The following is a 19872-nucleotide window of genomic DNA, read 5'->3' as shown; positions in this document are numbered from 1 at the left end:
GTTACATAAACATAACTTGTTTTAAATAAGAAATTCTAAACAATCGTAAGACCTTGTTGTTAGGGTGTGTTTGGTAGAGAGAGAGAAAATAGAAAAAATTATTTTATTTGTTTGATTAAAAAATTGATTATTTTCCATTTTTTCCATTTCTTTTCATTAAATAAATGGCGGGAAAATAAAACTTACCTGGACACCGAGAAAAAAAAAAGGGATAATTGGCAAAAAAAAAAAAATGAGGGTGCGTCTTCTCCTCTTCACTTCCCCTTCGTTGAGCTCTTTCTGGAAATTTCATCGTCCCAACCTCTCTCGTCATTCTCCATTCGATTAGGGCTCCAGTTTGGAGCGATTTTGTTCCAGTGATTGATTCTAGTATCTCCCCTCTTCTCGGTTCTATCTGTCATTCTCCGACCATTGCATCATTCGACAACCAACATACCGTCCGTCTATCTTGTCGATTTGAAGTTCAAGAAGAAACATAAAATTAATTACAGGGGAACCAAGTTATGTTTTTCATCATTGGTATGTTTTAATGACTTTATTTTTATATAAATTAACTGAAGACGAGGAATAGGAGTTTTTGAACAATCGATCGGAATTAGGGTTTACCATCAATCAGAAAACCTGCGACGATCACTCCTCACCATCCTGACCCTGGATTAAACTAAACTGTATTTTTAGGCTATGCTTCTGAAATTATTTTGATGCAACATTTTACTTAATGGACATTTGTGTTCAGTTTCACACCATGAATTTCTGACTCAATCTAGGGAGTCATGTACAGATGGTGTTTGTTTCTGAGTTCACCTTCACATATCTTTGTTCGTTTGTTTGTCTGCTAGGATGATTTTCAAGTACAAATTCTATCGTTGGTGAAATTCTGTACTGATGGTGTATTTATGATTCTCGTATTCATCCTGCTTCCCTCACTCCAGTTGAAGCCTTGGTCCCATGTTATAAAGTTTTGAGTAAAGTTAGTTGCTATCTGGATTTGTTCTTTAGTCTTTGTTGCGGGCATGAATATAACTGCTTTGGAAGTGTAGTTTCACCACTCAAAGTACCATGTTTTCACCTCGTCTCATGTTGTAGTTCTGGTTTCTCGGCTTGCCATTAGTAATTGGTTATTTGTCGAGCTTTGGTGTCCTACTTGGATTTTAAAGTCTTACATTGTTGTTGTTCGTTTTGATGCTTCTTGTGCAAGTTGTAAAATTTTGTTTAAATATGATAAACATGGTAAAAAATTAATTTCCATTTCATTGCTTACTACAACCAACCAAGAGAATTGATTCTTAGGTCTGTTGTACCAAACAGTGGAATCAATTCTGTTTCTCCGGCTTAATTCTCCTTCTCTTAATCTCATGTCTTCATTATCTGCTCCAATTCCATTTCCCTTTACCAAATGCATCCTAAGTTCAATAGAATGGGAATGTCTATTTATTTTAAGACTTTTTATTTGCTACAGTATTACTTACTTTGAAATCATATTTGACTTTGTAATGAAATATGTGCCAAGGGGAATCCACTTATTAGTTAGAGGTAATTCTTAACATATCTTATCTGTAGTTTTGCTCAAGCATTGTATTCTACTAGTTGAATGCTCGTCCAGCTACATTGATTGCTAGCTAATAAGCTTAAGTATTTATCTCTAACACCAACACCTTAATGCCAGTTTCTTAATTATATCACAGAACAAACTTGTTTGGTTGTTTGTTCTGTAATGTCTTCTAGTTTTTTCATTCATTCATTCTCGTGTTTCTAGAAATTAATTCAACATGCTTTTTCTATTACTATTTGTAGGGTTCGTTTACATCAGCCAAAAAGTGGGTTGAAGAACTTAAAAAATCAGCATATTATGGAAACAGATGCAGTCCTTCCTTCTCCATCACAAGATCCGCCAAGGATCCAGCGCCTTGATGAGTCTGTAGTCAACCGAATTGCAGCTGGTGAGGTCATCCAACGCCCCGTTGCAGCCGTCAAGGAGCTCGTTGAGAACAGCCTTGATGCGGGGTCCACCTCCATACATGTTGTTATTAAGGATGGAGGCCTCAAACTCATTCAAGTTTCAGATGATGGACATGGAATCCGTGTAAAACCAAACCCCTCTCACTACTGTATTTTTTGCATCAAATGCTCCCCAAAATTTTTTGAAATTTGGGCTTTTCATTTAGGGGAAATTTTTTTGTTTCAGTATGATGACTTGCCGATTCTATGTGAGAGGCATACGACATCAAAGTTGTCTGCATTTGAAGATTTACAGTCAATTAAGTCGATGGGGTTTAGAGGAGAAGCCTTAGCAAGCATGACTTATGTTGCTCATGTTACAGTCTCCACCATAACCAGCGGTCAGTTGCATGGTTACAGGTAGCATATTGTTTTCATTACCCCTTTAAATTTGTAGTTTTACATGGAATTGGTTTTCATTATGGTTTTTGTGTGTTAGGGTATCATACAGAGATGGTGTGATGGAGCATGAACCTAAGGCGTGTGCTGCTGTAAAGGGGACTCAAGTAACAGTTGGGATTCATTCTTTCACATCTCTTCAATTCTTCATCTGTTTCATTACTCCCCCTTTGATTAGATGATGTGTGTGTGTTTTACCAGATTGAGAATTTATTTTATAACATGATAGCACGAAGGAAAACTCTCCAGAACTCTGCTGACGATTATCCAAAAATCGTTGACCTACTTTGTCGGTTTGCTATCCATCATAAAAACGTGAGCTTCTCCTGCAGAAAGGTGAGTAGTTTAACTAATTGTTTTGCATGCATTTGAAACTAATAATTGTTTTGTTTTCCATAATTTTGGGAGGCATACTGCATACATTTTTTAATATTGGTTTTAATGTCTTGTACATATCCACTATCCGATTCTTAGCATGGAGCTGGTGCAGCTGATGTTCACTCAGTTGCTATGTCTACAAGGCTGGATGCAATCAGATCTGTGTATGGGGTCTCAGTTGCTCGCAGTCTGATGAAGATAGAGGCTTCAGATGCTAATCCATCTACTTCTGTTTTTGAAATGGATGGCTTTATATCCGACTCTAGTTACACTGCAAAGAAGACTACCATGGTTCTCTTTATCAATGGTATGTATAATGTGTCACACAACTTTGAGAAACCATCAAAACCCTTCCTCTCTAAATTTGAGAAACCACACACAAGTAACAAAAAAAACAAAGAAAAAGTGAATTTGCTCCAGCACTTTTTTCTTTTGTGTGGTTCAGTGATAATTGACACCCTTGAACTTCTGAATTTTGACTTGTGCAGATATATTGACATTCTTGCTAATATTTTTGTTGTTATAACCTAACTTTTCCTCACTTTTTCACAGAAAGATTAGTCGAATGTACTGCTCTGAAGAGGGCAATTGAAATCATCTATGCTGCAACTTTACCCAAAGCATCAAAACCTTTCATATATATGTCACTTATCTTGCCTCCTGAGCATGTTGATGTTAACGTGCATCCCACAAAGAGAGAGGTAATGATGTTTTTTTGCATGATTTTTGTATTATCCTCTTGACATATCCACATTGTTTTTTAGTTTCACCACCTTAAAATTGTGTAACTGATGAATGCATGAAAGACCGAATGAATGAGGCTTCCAATACATCCTTCTTACTCTAAACTTTAGCTTATAATTTTTATACAGGTGAGCCTTTTGAACCAGGAGATTATTATTGAGAAGATACAATCAGTGATAGAATTGAAGCTAGGAAACTTAAACGAGTCAAGCACGTATCAAGAGCAACAGGTAGTCTTTTGATTATAGAAATGTCAGAGCTTGCTTTTCTTTTTGGTTTGGTTCATCTAATATATAATTTCTTTTATGTGTTTGAACAGGCAGTGGATTGCTCTCCTGTTAGTTCAGTATCTGCAAACAAAGCTTCTTGTGTAAATACATCAACATCTGGTATGCAACTATGCAAGTGAAGTGATGCTCTTTGTTTTGTTTTGACTTGATATATCTTTTCATGTTGTTACTTGTTTTCTTAAAGGGTCGCAAAAAATACCTGTAAATAAGATGGTGCGGACAGATTCACAGGATCCTTCTGGGAGGATGCATGCTTATTTGCAAGTTAAGCCTTCTAGACACCATGAAAGCAGTTGTGGATTGAATTCTTTAAGGTAGGTTTTATACTATCTTTGGATATTTAGATCTTCAGATAAATAACCATACCTGTACATTTCCATTAACTAACTGCAGGTCTTCCATCAGACAGAGGAGGAATCCGAAGGAAACTGCTGATCTTACAAGTGTTCAGGAACTTATCGATGAATTTGAACGTGATTGTCACTCTGGTACCCTTGATAACCCATTCATTATGAACTATATACGCATAATCTTGTGTTGTTGATGTCTGATGTGGTTCTTTTTGTTAGGTCTTTTGGACACTGTAAGGAACTGCACGTATGTTGGTATGGCTGATGATGATTTTGCTCTCCTTCAGCATAATACCCATCTATATCTTGCCAATGTTGTAAATTTGAGGTAATATGTCTGATCTGTTTCTGCTAACTACTTCATATATCTATGTATAGTTAAGTTTGCAGAGTTCTTATAGGTTAGGCACTAAATTCTTCTTTCTTTTTTGTAGCAAAGAGCTCATGTATCAACTGGTTCTGCAACGATTTGGTTACTTCAATGCAATACAGTTAAGTGAGCCTGCTCCATTGCAAGAACTAATCATGCTGGCACTGACTGAAGAAGATCCGGATTCAGAAGGCATTGAGAATGATGACTTAAAAGTAAAGATAGCCCAAGTAAGTCTCTCAGTTTGAGGTTCCTCTCGTTTTAGCATTATGATCATCATTTAATGACCTGTATGTATGTACACAGATGAATGCTAAGCTTCTAAGTGAGAAATCTGAATTGCTGGATGAATATTTTGGCATTCATGTGGATCCACAAGCCAATTTGTCAAGGCTTCCTGTCATACTTGACCAGTACACACCTGACATGGATCGTGCTCCAGAATTTCTTCTTTGTCTGGGAAATGATGTAAGCTACACCATAAACATGCCAACATATATTCAAATATACAACCATGCACACATATAAATACATGATTATATCTTGTTTAGGTGACATGGAATGATGAGAAAGTTTGCTTTCAAACAATTGCTGCTGCTCTTGGAAACTTCTATGCTATGCATCCACCTCTATTGCCAAATCCATCAAGTGAAGGAGGTTCAGATTTTTATAAAAGACAAGAGAAAGGAAATGTTTCAGGAGGTATTGATCGGTACCTACTTTTTTAAATTAGGGTCGAAATTTAAATTAGACTAAAAGTTGGGTTAAGGTTGAAATTGGTCCCTAAACTATTGTCCAATTACTCATTTAGTGACATTTTTTTTGGCGTTCTAAGGTTTTTTAACTTGTTTGATTTGTGTACATTGCATCCACTTTTGAGTTAAAGGGAAATTTGAGAAAATATCTTTGGGTTTGTGCTGAAAATGCCACTACAAAACTAAATACCCCTTAACCATTCCCATTCAAAGTCCATTTCCCTTGTAGTGAGAAGTGAGGGTTTCACAGGGGCATTTTCAGCACAAATACAAAGATAGGGATATATTTTAGAGAGGGTCATTTTTTTCTATTGCTTTCAATTTTTCACATTGAAAATCTATATGGTTTTAGCAATAGCATTGGACTTCCAGTTTATTTCTTATTAGGACATTATACTTTGACAAATCTATCCAATTGATAAGAGTGAAAAATGGTTTGTATTTGAATGGCATTGTGGTTGGAAGAAATGAAAGCAGGATGCTACAAATAGTAATAAATAAAAGTACATTGCTATTTCTTGCATTTAACCCATTTTTGTTTAGCATGAGATGCCTAGTTATCCTTTTAAAACACTGAAATGCATTTCAGGGAATGATATGGTAGAGGAAGGAGTTGATGAGGAGCTACTTTCGGAAGCAGAGAATGCGTGGGCCCAGCGAGAATGGTCAATACAGCATGTTCTGTTTCCTTCCATGCGGCTCTTCTTCAAGCCCCCAACTTCAATGGCCACAAATGGAACGTTCGTGCAGGTATGTATGAATATGAATTTACCTTGTTGACCTTGCCATCTTTTTTATTTTCTTCATTTAGCTTTATTTAACTAATTTACATGGCATTTTTGGTCCCTCCCTGCTTTACCGTTTCTTAATGTTCTTTGCTGGGTGTTGAGTCCGTGTGAAATCATTAAGTTTTCCCTCATCTGCTTCTATTTATAAATGTTTGCATAAATATGCATTTGAACGTTTTTGTGTAGCATATGTAGTGAAAAGGTATTCCTTGGATTGTTTATGCAGGTGGCCTCTTTGGAGAAGCTATACAAGGTTTTTGAAAGATGCTAGCCAGCGTTATTCCTGTTTCTGTTTATCTTGCAACAAAGAATGCTGGAGATGTTTGGGTCCCACTTAAGCTTGTTGTTCACATAGAAAAACTTACATCTCTCGATCTTTGGGAATCCCAAAAGCTATTTTCATTACTAGACAATTTTTAGTGCTATTTTTGATGATAAGGGAGAGTGAGTCTTTGTACATGGTTCAACGCATATCAAAATACCCATCTTGTTTGGATTGGGAAATGTCAACGTTGTTTTGTAAAATCTTGTGACATGGTACTTACTAGGCTTGCAATCGATAAGTGGACATCCAATCATAATTGGATTGGATCGGTATGGCATCAAAGTCCAGTTAAAAACAATCCAATCCTCTTATTATCCATCATTATCATCCAATTGGATATCCATATGTATGTCATATAGGATATATCGACTATTGAAGTTGGCAATCGACAAGTTTTATCATCCAATAGTTTTTTCCTTTAAGATGTTGACCCTGGTTAAGCTATGACCATTGGGGGGCATCACCTTCGACTAAACTACAACATATTGTAGCCGATTTGCACAGATATAAACGTTTTCACTTGGACAACGATTACACTGAAATAATTACTAATATTTGAGTTATTATAGAAAAAACTCGTTTTTTTAATATTTGGCTCATATACATCACTTATTTCAGCCAAACTATATTTACCAATACATGGGTATCCTAAATCTTCAATAATGCACATTAAACAAAAGTATACTCGTAAAAGATGTATCATATATTAAATATTTTCCCTTGTACAACAAATACAATGAATTATTACAATAGCAAAATGTAATCAAACGAAAAGGTAAATAATTTTTATCATCCGTATCTAACTCAATTATATTGTTCCGGGAGATTATCTATTCTCGTGGCAAGGGCAATTTAGTCATCTTACAATAAAAAATAACCGCAATGGCAATTATTTCTCCCGTCATTTGATACTCGTATGACCTGACCTAACCTAACCGAATCCAACATAGAGCAGTTGAAGTTTTACTATCGAGTAGAATGAACTCACTCCGATTTACTTTGCAAACTATAAACATTCCCAACGACCCCAACAACACTAACCATGACAGCTAAACTCAACATCAACCAAGCCAAAAACCTCTCTCGGTTACTCAAACCGGGACCCTGGCTACTCAACCGGAGCGCGATAAGAGCCGGGAAAGTAAATCCCAACGAAACAGCTGTGGTGGCCCCCGTGAACTTAAAAGCAGTCCAGATACTTGGGATCATCGTGGATCCCAAGTACACGACTGCTAATAGCACAAAAGTCAACCCTAAACACCTCTTCCGGCTCTCTGATAAGGGAGCCGATCCATCAAAAACTAACGCATCAACCGTTTGCCTTAAAGAAAAATGAATCACTGGAAAAACAAGAACCAAATGAAACACGTATCCAACACGCACAATGTATGTTAAAGCCGTACTAAACCGAACCCCTAAAGGTCGGTCAAAGTTAGTCAAAATGTCCGATTCCGTGTCCTTTCCGAATAAAAGGTATCCCGCGATTGCAGTCGACGCGTAGATTGTAACGCAAAGAGCGGTTGTGAGACGCCCGACTTTGTTCATTTTTTGAGGCGAACGGTTTTCAAGCTCATTGTAAATCGGTTGAACATTGAAGTGGCAAACGTACGCGTTTGACATGATCGGAATCACGACTAGTAAGTCTAGAATCGCCTTTTCCGACCCGAAATCTGGTGTTAATCTTGGAGTTCCAATTTTACCCTCAAGGAGTTTAATAAATGCAACGATAAAAGCTACGAGTACAAAGACAACTGCAAGGGCAACCGAGGCGGCTGAAGTTGTGCTTAAAGAATCGATCTTGTTGAGAGCACATAAAGGGGCGAGACAAATGATTACTACTACCAAGATTACTATTTTCCTGTGATCCCAGAACCCGTTTCCTAACCATTGATCAAAAACACCGGTGTGCCTAAGGGAACCCGACATTACATCACCGATTATGATCAAATAAACTACTAGAACGCCTGCATTGTTGACTATGATACAAATTTCTGACAAAATTCTTGCTGGTTTTCCTAAAGCTTCTTGAACGACCTCCCCGTAAGAATTAGATTTAGATTGAACAGCGAATCTGACAAGGAGTTCGACGCTAATTTCAGACAGAATACCCATCAAGAAAATCAAAATGAGTCCGACGATTAAACCCAGAACTTTCATGGTGGCAGGAAGTGCCATGATTCCGGCCCCAATTACGGAAGTGGATAAATTAAACACAGCTCCATAGATCCCAGAACCAGAACTAGAAGCAGAATCTTCTTTTGGAACAATTACAAGGGGCAAGTGATCAAAATCGATTTCATCGTTTAGATCATCGTAATCTAGATCATCTACAATGTGGGATGATTTAGGGTTTTGAGATCCATGATTATCTTGGTCTTTTGATTGCAATTCGACAGAAGAATCTTTGGGGATTGGTTTATAATTGCTTCCCATTGACGAATCAAATGGGTATGAATCTGTAACTAAATCTACAGAAAACCGAAGAAGAAAAAGTAATCGAGTTTGAGATATACTACGAAGTAAAAAACGAGTCAGATTGGGTACTTACAAGATCGATGAAATGGGAACTTGATTCGGAACCTTTGATTAAAGGATTGAATGAAGAAGGATTATGATGGATCACTAGATCTCAGGGGTTTGTCGATTGATTTAATGACCAATAGATCGAGGAGCGAGAAAATTATTGGAAATTATTTGTCCGAAGGGGTTTGCTTAGCAGATAAACAGTAGGTGTAGTTTGACTTTCAAATTTTGACTTCTACGTTACTATTTGGGCTTAAAATGAATCTGGCCCAACTAAAATTAGCGGGTGTTTGGCTTAGCTTTCGAGAGGCCAAAAGTCCATTTTGGGAAAAGATCATAGGTAAAAGATGTTTTGGCAAAAGACTTTTAAAAGCTACTTTTGGATTTTGGATAGAAGGAAAATCAACTTTTTGGAAAAGTCAGGAAAACTTGATTTTTTGTAACTTTTCTAAAAAAGACTTTTGGCCTCTAAAAAGCTAAGTCAAATACCCCCTTAGACTTTATATTTGAAACTTTTTGAAATCAATTATCTTTTCGTCTTTTTCAACGTTTAGGTAATTTTTTTATACAAACTATTTAACTTGTATAATTGTAATATGTAAACACATTTAACAAGTTAAATTTTCAAATGTATACAAAAAAAGAAAGTTGTTTAAATGTTAACATTTTTTTTACAAATTTCTTAAATATTTTTATAATTTATTATGATATTTTTATGATATTTTTTTTCCTATAAGTTTTTTTAATACAATGTTTCAAATCTTTGTTTATAATTTTTTTTAACTTTTCTTATTCTTTCATATAATTTTAATATAAGTGTTTTTAAACCAAATATTTTATAAATGTTATAAAATTTTCTAACAAGTATTTAACTTGTTTTTTTTTATTTACATTTTCATATATTTTTTTATAACTTTCATACATTTATTTCTAAACTTTCTTTTACAACATTTTTAAAGTGTTTCACAAATTTTTTTTGATAGTTTAAATATTTTTTATAATATTTTAAAATACTTTCGTTAAATACTAGTTTAAACGTTGTATTAAAAAATTTAAAGTTTATAAACTTCTAACTAAAAAGTATTAAAAAGTTGGAATAATTTTAAAACATGTACATTATATAGTTTTTTTTTTGTTTTTTTATTTGCTAAGTAATATTTTCTTTTAATTTTTTTAAAAGACTCTCCATACTTATTGTTACATATTTAATTTATTTAATTTTATTGTTAGATCCTATTTACTTTAAAAACATTGGATATGTTTAAAAACAAAAGAAAAAAAATTATAAAAGACTATATAAAATATTTCACAAAACAAAACATATTTAATAATTAAAAAGTAAAGTTTAAAATTGATCAATATTTAATTATTATTTAGGAAATTATGGATATTTTAAAAATAACGTTTGAAAAAAATAATACAAACAAATATAAAAATAAAATTGCTTTTAAAAGTGGGGAAAATAACTTATCAGGATAATTAACTTTTCGTTTTGTTCACATTTAGACAACTTTCTTTTCTCGTACACATCTAACCATTTAATTTACTAATTTGTTCACATATTACCATTGTCACCTGCTATAGCTGGTGAAAATGACAATATGTAAACACATATAACAAGTTAAATGTTCAAATGTGTACAAAAATAAAGAAGTTACCTAAATCTGAACAAATCGATAAAGATGATTATCCTGATAAGCCATTTCCCTCTTTCTTTTTATCAAGTTGATTATTGTGTCGATAGACATTTTAGAATTTAGAAAACATGAAATTGCATAGAAGAGACATGTACTTTAATTTCAACTAGAAAAGATTCACCGGCGTTGCCGGGGTCGGAAGGTATTGCTTTGTAAAGTAAAGTAGCATGTTGAATTGTATTGAGATAATCTAGTAAAGGAAGATAAACAATGTCATCTAATAACATAAGTAAAGAAATCTAAATCATTATTTCTTGCAATAAATAAATGAGGAAAATAAAGAAATGGTCTCACAAATTGAACTTTATTGCCATGTATGGCAGCGGCCAGAAAACCAATCCGGAAAATATAGACCGTTGTTTTTTGTCCGTTAATGTGAGGGTAATTTGGTCTTTTCAGGTAGTAGGGATTGAATTTGTGACAATGGGTAAACCATATGGACCATTTATGTAATTTTGGCGGTGGTGGTGGTGGTGGTGATGGCAAATGGTGGGTGGCTTTATGGTATTGGGTGAATATTTTCTAATAAATAAAACATTAATTTAAAATCAAAAAGAGAAATATAAATTAATAAAAAAAATCGGATTAGGAGTAAAAGAGTGATTTCGGTTTCCATCGTTGTCCTCAATGTGTTAAATCTGGTAAACCACAGGGACCAATCGTGTAATTTTGTCTAACAATAATAATAATAATAATAATGAGGGACCATTTCTGCCAAAAGACTAAATACTAATAATATATAATAAAAGGCGAGGGTTATGAAAAATTCAAACCAAAGTGAAAAGATTGTTTGTGAACAAAAGCATAAAGGTGAAGGGTCAATGTTGTAAGTAGTTTTTTAAAACCAATATAGAGGATCAAAATTGACAAAAAAAAGATGTCACTTTAGTGTAAAATCTTTCGTAACTTTAATATATATATAATAATTATGTATTCTAAGATTCACATTAACAATTCAGTATCCATATTTTGTAATAATATTTTATTATTCATAATTTCATTTTATTATTTTTGTCATGTAAATACCATATCAAGGAGTCATAGCTAAGGGTAAAAAACAAACCAGATCATCCAAGTTTCAGGGTGTAATGACCAAAATAAAGAATTATCCATTTTGACATATCTTGCTGCATGTGATTATTTTGTTATAATAAATATAGGAACCAAAGCTTCTACCTGATAGAGTCAAGCACTAAAGTTACTAACCATCCACTGCCTTTAGTTTTATAATAAAATATTTGCTGTTCAAAAAAAAAAAGTTACAAACATTCAAGTCATTGAAACACTCAATTATTTAGTTTAAAATTCAAATAAATAACTTTTTACATCTTATTGCATTAAACAAATTTATAGTGGCACAATGACGTTTACAATGATGCACATTTAACATCACACAGACTTCTTTTTCTTTTTTGAAAACAAAGTGTCACCTAATTTGAATCAAATTATATAGAAGAGTAAATTACCGTGTTGGACATTGGTACATATGGTTTGGTCAGTATAACACTTTTGTTCCAATTTTTGACATGGTCGATAGCTCGGATCTTTGTGGTTTTAACAAATTACAATGTCCGTCTCTTGTATATATATAAAAAAAAAAATGCTATTTTACATTTTTAATTTTTTCTAAAAATTTTCTTTTATCCATTTATATTTTTTAATAAAATAAAATTTAATAAACCCAGACCATATTTCACACCCCCCCGGGTCCCACATCCACCCCACTTTTTTTTTTCTCTTCTTTATTTCCGCCTCGAAACCCCACCACACTCACCTACTTCCTTATTCGTCTTCATTTTTCTTCATTCTTTTTTCTCTCCTTACGACACACACCCCTAGGAACCACTTAGGCCCGTCGTTGTACTCAAATATTAATCAAACATTGTCCAACTTGGACCGATTCAACTCAATAAAACCAACAAATTAATTTTTTTAACTAACAATCCGGTTTGAATAAAAAAAATCAGATTCGGGAACCATTTTTTTAACTAGCAACCTAGGAAAAGTATGAGAATATGTTATATCAAGCATATGCGTGAGAAAGATCCTAGAACGCAAGTCTAGGAAAGCCAAGATATGTTTGATAGAGACGCTAAATCCCTAGTTGAGTCCATGAGGAATTGTTGTATGTGCTTATTTGAACACACTTGTGTGTGATAAGTTGCTTTATGACTTTTAGATATAGTGACTTAGGGACTGCGAGACAATTCTTGAGACGAGTATGAGTAGATGTGAAAGTTAATAGAGACCTATACTACTCGAAGCGCATGACTCACACTTGGATCAGGGAGAGTCACAAAGTTAGTATAGTTGAGCTCATTTATTCGATTTTCATCATTACCATCATTTCAGTGATGACTACGAAGATGATTTTCGTTCGGACCCTAGTGGTTATTGAATCCGATTAACATTTGCGAAGTGAGCCGATTGGTTTGAAGAACCATGTCTAGAGTAGTGGCCAACTTTAGTCGAAAGATTGGAGGAGAAGATAATCGGGGCGATTGACAGAAGGATTGCATCCTTCATTAAGACAAAGCAGCTTGTAGCTAGAAATGCTACCTGTTACGAGGATATTAGATCACATTAGAACATGAAGGAATGTTACTTATGTGATAACGCTTTACTCATAGAGACAAGAGTCTAGCTCGTTAAGCATCTGTCGCGTTGGACAATGTAAGGTCATTAGAGTGTGACCATTCGTATTGTTACTTTAGCTAAAGTAAAGACCTTATATTGGCATGCGTCTATGGCCTAAATTTAAGAAGGAACAGGAGTCTCCAATGAGAATTGAGTTTCTAACTCGGATATTAGGACTGAAGGTCCAACACAGAATGAAGAACAAATGCAACTTTGAGCAACGCCATCAACTAAGAAGTCCAAAGAGTTGGACACTCGTTTGGCAAATAATAAGAGTTAGGATTGATATAGAGAGGATGAGAAGACGCATAAGGATGTTAGTTGTGCGTCAATATCCAGATACCTAAGATGTAGTCAAGATGATCAAGTAGAGCATGTCGAGGTGAAAGATAAAGAGAATATCGAGCCCGATAATTATTGTTGTTGCTAGTATTATGTTGGTAGACGACTGGGCTCTTGTCATGATCTTGATCAAACTATGGTTCTGATCACTTGTTGTGGACCTATAACCCACAGGTTGTAGGATCGATTGTGAGTAATAGCAGGAAGTGTAAATCCAAGTGAGAAGGAGAACCAACCATTGATGCAAAGAGTGCGAAAGGAAACTTGACTTAGGATTCGACGTCAAGATCCAGAAGAGTTGTAGTACAAAAAAAGACTAAGAGAGATCTATTAGTTTCGATTGTCGTTGAGTAGATGGTAAAATGGATCTTTCGGTTGTCAAGTGAGGACATGAATTCAATTATCGTGAGGGAACTTTGTGACATCCCCAATTTCATGGCCATAAAATACCGATTTAATTTATGCTTTTAAAATAAAATCAGAGTAATCCTTTGATTAAAAGAGTTGCGGAATTTGTTCCCAAAACAAAATATGATAAAAATTTATCAAAGCATTTCTTTAAAGAACTGTATTTTCATTATATAACAAAATCTCGGGATGTCATGTTCCGATACAGACCAAAAGCATAAACGGCACATTATAAGCCTTACAACAGTTATTTACAACTGCTGGCCTATAATCCAAAATATCTTGATAAGTTATCCAACTTACGCTCTGGTGCCACTACCTGTAACACAAAGAAAAATTGAGTGGGCCAGGCTTGGGAGCCTGGTGAGCATATAGGGATTTCAACCCACAATAAACAACTATATTAATTTCATCAATCAACAATAACCCAATTACCCATTCCCGTTATCCTGACTTTGTGTTCCCTAAAACAACTATCACAAGGGACCTAGCCTAAGGATTTTCATCGGGGCGACAACACATACATCGGGGGTTCCTCAACAATATATGTCAAACAAGGCAACCATGTGGGGGATGGAGTATAGCAATTGAACACCCAAGTTCAATAACACATACAGGTGACGAGCTTGCCAGCGTTCCACTGGACTGTCTAGAAGAGTCTGTGGTCGTCATCTAAACTCCGCTCAGCAACAACATCGAGGCCTCTCATCATTTTATTTAATCACACATCCACTATCTACCCATGTTTCACCCAACATAATTGTAGATACAAATACTTATACAACATAAAACATGTATAAAACATTCGTTCAACACTTATTTCAATTAAACAAATAACATATAAACACATAGCACGTATTTTATAGAGAATACTTTGTATCTATGTGTTAGAAGAAAATGAATATACACTCACATGATAAGATGATGCTCGGACATCACTTCGGCTCTTAAAGTAATATTCTTCGATTAAACCGGGATGTTCTCTAAAAAACCGAGCTTCACGTGGGCAGAGTTTCGGCTCGAAAACTCTTTTTCTCGGGATCTTCGGGGCTTCAGGACTTGTTTTGGAGCTTCGGGATGATACCAGGACTTCGGGGGTATTTCTTGCAAAGTAGAAGAAAGTTTAAGGGGTGAGAAATGAGAATTTAGCAACCATAAATGGCTGGCCTCACATCCTATTTATAGGAGGGGTCTGGCCTCGGCCACGCAGGGCGTTCCTCGGAGGGACGCAGCGCGTTCCGGAACGCTGGGCGTTCCTTCGGACACACCGCGTAGGAGCGGGGCGAGGTCCTCTATCCGATGCAAGTTGTGTCAGCTGCGACGTGGCCAATCCGAGGCCGAGCAATACGAACGCGGGGCGTTCCCTTTTGGATAAGCTTCGAATTTTTTTATTTATTTTTATTTAAAAACTTCAAAAATTCATATCTCTTGTATACGAGCTCCGTTTTTGACGTTCTTTATATCCATGCGTAGGTGAGACTATGCTCTACAACTTTCGTTTAGACTCCGTCAGCTAATTTTGAATTGATTTTTAAAGTTATATTTTTAACAGACCGGGACAGGAAAAGTGTTGGATATAGTTGTTGGATTAGTGTCTAAGTCCATAACTATAATTGGTATGTACTTGACCCGACTCGGCATGGTCCATTTGGGTTGCATGGCATCGGAACATTTGGATAGACCGTTTATGAGGAAAAGACATTTTGTGACATATTAATATATTATAAGTTCTAATATATTAATATGAAATCATGTTATTTAATTAGTATTGATCAAGAATTAATTTGGACTTAATTTAGTGATCAAAAAGAGACTAATTAAATATATGGGGATTGATAGTGTAAATCATTCATTCTTATATATGTGGGCTTATGATCCAAGATTCCTTTATGTTGGGTTTAACCCATGTGGTGATCCATGGATACTCCATGGAGGTTAAAACCCATGGAGCATAAGGAATGGGTAAAGTCATGAGTTACATGGTGTAACCCTAATAGCCACACTATATAAGAACCCCTTTAGTTCAAGAAATGGGCACTAGTGATACATATTTTGAGGGCTAGCCGATTTGAACATGTATGTCTTCTTCTCATGGTTATTCCAAGAGTTCATGATGTTGTGTGAACCATTTGAGGTGTCACACTTGGGGCACTAGGCTCTCAAGCTTCATGGAGTCAAGCAACAACAACAAGGTATGCATTCTATCTATTTTATTATCCTAGTATCAATGTTTTGGTATGCTAGTTAGGATAATACCTTGGATAATCATATTTGCATGTATAATAGAGAAAACATAGATCCAAGGTATTTAGGGTTGCATGTACACTTAGGAGTGTTAGAATGCTCAAAACCCATCAGTGGTATCAGAGCCTAGGCTTGTTTTCAATTATAGTTGATGCAAATTGCTGAAAAATGCTGAAAAAGTCGAATTTCGGGCATTCTGGGCACTGGACTCGCCGAGTCCATGAAGAAAATCATCCTACTCGGCGAGGAGGTTGATACACTCGACGAGTAGGAGCCCCAGACATCATATTTTCGAGTTTTTTGGCTAGAAATGGACTAGAAACATTACCCTAAGATATTTTTGAACTTATAAACTTGTTTTTGATGTGGTAATGTTCATACTAATCCAATTTCAAAGATAATTGTCAATAGATTCATGTTTTGTATTAGTTTAGCGATTAGGCTAATTACATGGAAAAGTTTGATTTGAATTATCTTGTTCTTATGAGTTGCTTAGATTAATAGAAAAGTTAATTGATTATGTGTTTTCAATCCATTTTAATCTAAGAGTTGATTCTAAAATGTGTTTTTGTAACTTGTCCTCAAGTTATATGAAAAGTCACATTTAAGTTTCATAAAACTCATAAAAGTTGGCAATGGTTACAAAAATGAAGAGTCTTGTCCTCAAGTTATGGAGGTTCAAGAGTCACTTCATTAAGTAATAAAATATGTAACCTTAATTAATTCCATAAGTTACAAAAATAAAGAAAAGTTACATTCTTTTATTAGTTTAAAGTCTTCCATAACTTGTCCTCAAGTTATGGAACTTGAAGAGTTTTTTTAATTAAAACTAATTTAAACACATAAGTTATGGAATTAATTAGTTTTGAATAGTTTCAAAACTTGCCCTCAAGTTTTGGAATTTGAAAAGTTTCACTTATGAATACTTTAATTCCAAGTTAGCCCTTAGAATTTTAAAAGTTAAAATTCAAACCCTTATACTATTATTATAATTTTAATTATATAGATATGTATAAGATAAAGTCAATCTTACCGTTAGTAGGCCTCATTCACGAAGCCGGTCTATAAGGGGGTATAAGGTTACTGCCTATAAAATGGCAGTTTAATGGGTGTCCACTCTCACCCACCGCTTCCTTGACTGGTGGAGGGTCGTTAGCCGAACGGGTAGGAAAGGTCTATAATTCTCCCTTCATTAAAAGTATTAATGATAAATACTAAGTAACTAAACACTTATACATTCCCAATCTTAGTTACCTAGGAAAATGTGAAAAGGTGCTAACCCATGAAATTACACTTTGTACCTTACCAAGTCATTAGTGGAGCGTGTGTGGTTAACCGGCACACTAATAAGGACTAGTAAGAGTGGCAAAGGGTAACTTGACTCTATTATAGATCGGTGGAGCGTGTGTGGTTAACCGACACATCGATTAGGTGATAAAGTTAAGGGTACCAAGTCAATTTGCATGGTTATTCACACCTTGTTTGTGATCCTCGGCATCCCAGTCACAAACTTGAGAGGGCACAATCGAGATTCAAACATGCCATTGAAAGTTCAATGTATCTCAAAAGATCTAGGAGTTTCAAATCCAATTAAAACTTAATTATATTTCATTTTTCATGGTGGAAATTGGTAAATCGTCATTTACCTACCTTCAACTATTTTATAACTTGGATTACGGCATCCCTCTTCCAGTTATAAATAGGTTGTTGGGTCCTAGCCTTAATATTTCATATTGGGTGTTATATTAAGGACTTTAAATCAACTATCTTGAATATCTCCCAAAAGATGATCTTCCCAAATCTTTTGAAACAAGTTTTCCTAAAATGAAGATGATGTCCCATGGAAATCATACTTCTTTCACCTCCTCCAATTATTCTCCCTAACCCACAAGTTCCTGAAAAGTTTAAGGTCACTCAAGCCCTATTGGCAAGCAAAGGTCTATGTGTGATCACATCTTGGAGATGTAGTCACATATTGACAAGCCGGGAGAGTTGGGTGTCAAAGTCTAGAGGAAGCTGATGATCAATCACTTTCTAAGTCACATAGTGAGTTCCTTTGGGACTCCTATGAAACAGACTATGACAAGACCCTTAATGATCTTATCTATTTGCTAAGATCAACTTCCTAAAACTTTATGGACATTGACAATGATGACATTGGATATCCAGTAAAGCTCTCTCTTCCCAATGGAAAGGGATCAGCCATAGTCAACTCGGTTGACCAAATGGTAAAGAGAAAGGCTAAGTCTGAGATAGTCTCATTATCAATGGTCCATTGCCAAAGAAAGGGGCATTGTTTGCGAAGCTGCCAAATTTACCTAAAGATGTTAAAGTCAATAAGTTTGACTCTACTTCAGGTAAAGTCCACTATCTAACTCTGCTAAGTTTCTATTATGAGATTCTTGATATATGATGTGACTGGGTCACATGGTGATGTTTTAAGAATCAAAGAAAAAGTGAAGAAACTTAAAGAAAGAATATGCTGAATCTGATCGCGTAGATGGATTTCTATCACATAGTTTGGAGATCGGATTCTTGAGCTACTTCTTAGGAGTTATGATATTTTGCTTAGGAATAGATAACAACAAGTTTTCATATGGATTGTAAGGATGAGTTTTTCCGCAAAGTTTTAAAATAAAAGGTAAATCTTTTGATTTTATTTATTTTAAAATATTCTTACAATGACATTTGTGAAAAACTTTGTTGCTTATAAGATTCCGTTAAGAGCAAGAGTGGAAATATGAATTTGATTCTTTCATTTGTGGTAGTGTCTAAATTTACCAAATAAGGAAAGATTCTCATCACCTAAGTTTCAGTTGGATAGAAACTTGGAATCATGCAAGTTGTATAGCATGATGAATAAGAACTTTCAAGCATTGGAAAAATTAAGACTAACTACTTGTTCACATGGATGTGTGAGTCAAGTAAAGGATCGAGTACACATTCTTGTCCACTGATCAAGCCCACCACAAATAATCGTTAAGACTATTCGTCATTATTTACTAAAATTCAGTAAATATGGTTATACTTATAAGCTTAAGTGTAATTCTGAGACATTGGAAAAGGTTTCAATGTATGGCAGAGCGAATAAGAAGAATCAACTTAGGCAGAAAGATAAAAGTTTCTCAAATCTGAAAAAATGGGAGAGTACTTTAGTATCATGTTATATAATCATCTTAATGATTAAGAGACCTTATCACAATTCATCATCTAAGTGCATTATGGTAGCTAAGAAGAGGAGCTATGAATTGTTGAAGTGGTTAAATCAAGAAGATGATTTATACTTCGTTCCAAAAACAATTCTTAGAGTTATACTCTAAGATTGTAACTTGAGTGATATGTCTTAAAGAAGGTTTAAAACACTTGTCAAATGTAAGAGTAAAAGTTTTTTACTTTTGTACATTTGAAATTGGTAAGTTGTGATGTTTTGGATAAAACAAAGACCAACTAAGGCCAATTGTGTGAAGTGTTTGTCCTGATTAGAATCCACACTATCTCTTGAATATCTGACAAGAAAGTCTTATATGTCAAGAGGACAGTGGGAGTCTTAAAGGTCTTGAAAGTCTCAAGAACTAATCAAGAATAAAACCTGAAGTTCTTCACTAGCACACGACTTGAGGTTTA

At 34.9% G+C, this 19872-nt stretch overlaps 2 protein-coding genes across 2 annotated transcripts; one reads left to right on the top strand and one right to left on the bottom strand.

Annotated features, from left to right (window-relative positions):
- The first annotated feature begins 208 nt into the window (after positions 1–208).
- On the top strand, positions 209–6695 carry MLH1 (MUTL-homolog 1). Its single transcript, XM_079072017.1, has 17 exons — positions 209–519; positions 1795–2083; positions 2186–2358; positions 2438–2510; positions 2599–2733; positions 2872–3082; positions 3328–3476; positions 3648–3749; positions 3839–3908; positions 3994–4123; positions 4203–4297; positions 4379–4487; positions 4594–4759; positions 4836–4997; positions 5081–5231; positions 5874–6034; positions 6299–6695. Exons 2-17 carry the CDS (start codon positions 1850–1852, stop codon positions 6341–6343), a joined length of 2166 nt encoding a protein of 721 aa, XP_078928143.1. The 5' UTR covers positions 209–519; positions 1795–1849; the 3' UTR covers positions 6344–6695.
- Positions 6696–7079: 384 nt separating this feature from the next.
- On the bottom strand, positions 7080–9103 carry LOC145137755 (Transmembrane amino acid transporter family protein). Its single transcript, XM_079071925.1, has one exon. It carries the CDS (start codon positions 8828–8830, stop codon positions 7382–7384), a length of 1449 nt encoding a protein of 482 aa, XP_078928051.1. The 5' UTR covers positions 8831–9103; the 3' UTR covers positions 7080–7381.
- Positions 9104–19872: the final 10769 nt, after the last annotated feature.

This window comes from Lactuca virosa, chromosome 1 (genome assembly GCF_052849685.1).
Source record: "Lactuca virosa cultivar CGN04683 chromosome 1, Lactuca_virosa_CGN04683_v6, whole genome shotgun sequence".
NCBI classification, from domain to species: Eukaryota; Viridiplantae; Streptophyta; class Magnoliopsida; order Asterales; family Asteraceae; genus Lactuca; species Lactuca virosa.
Note: the sequence above shows the minus strand (reverse complement) of the source record. Positions and strands in the feature narration are given on the sequence as shown.

Coding starts and splice junctions, on each gene's coding strand:
- MLH1 (XM_079072017.1), top strand. CDS start 1,850: ATGGAAACAGATGCAGTCCTTCCTTCTCCATCACAAGATCCGCCAAGG. Junction 4,298..4,378: donor TGAACGTGATTGTCACTCTG/GTACCCTTGATA, acceptor TCTTTTTGTTAG/GTCTTTTGGACACTGTAAGG. Junction 5,232..5,873: donor GAAAGGAAATGTTTCAGGAG/GTATTGATCGGT, acceptor AATGCATTTCAG/GGAATGATATGGTAGAGGAA.
- LOC145137755 (XM_079071925.1), bottom strand. CDS start 8,830: ATGGGAAGCAATTATAAACCAATCCCCAAAGATTCTTCTGTCGAATTG.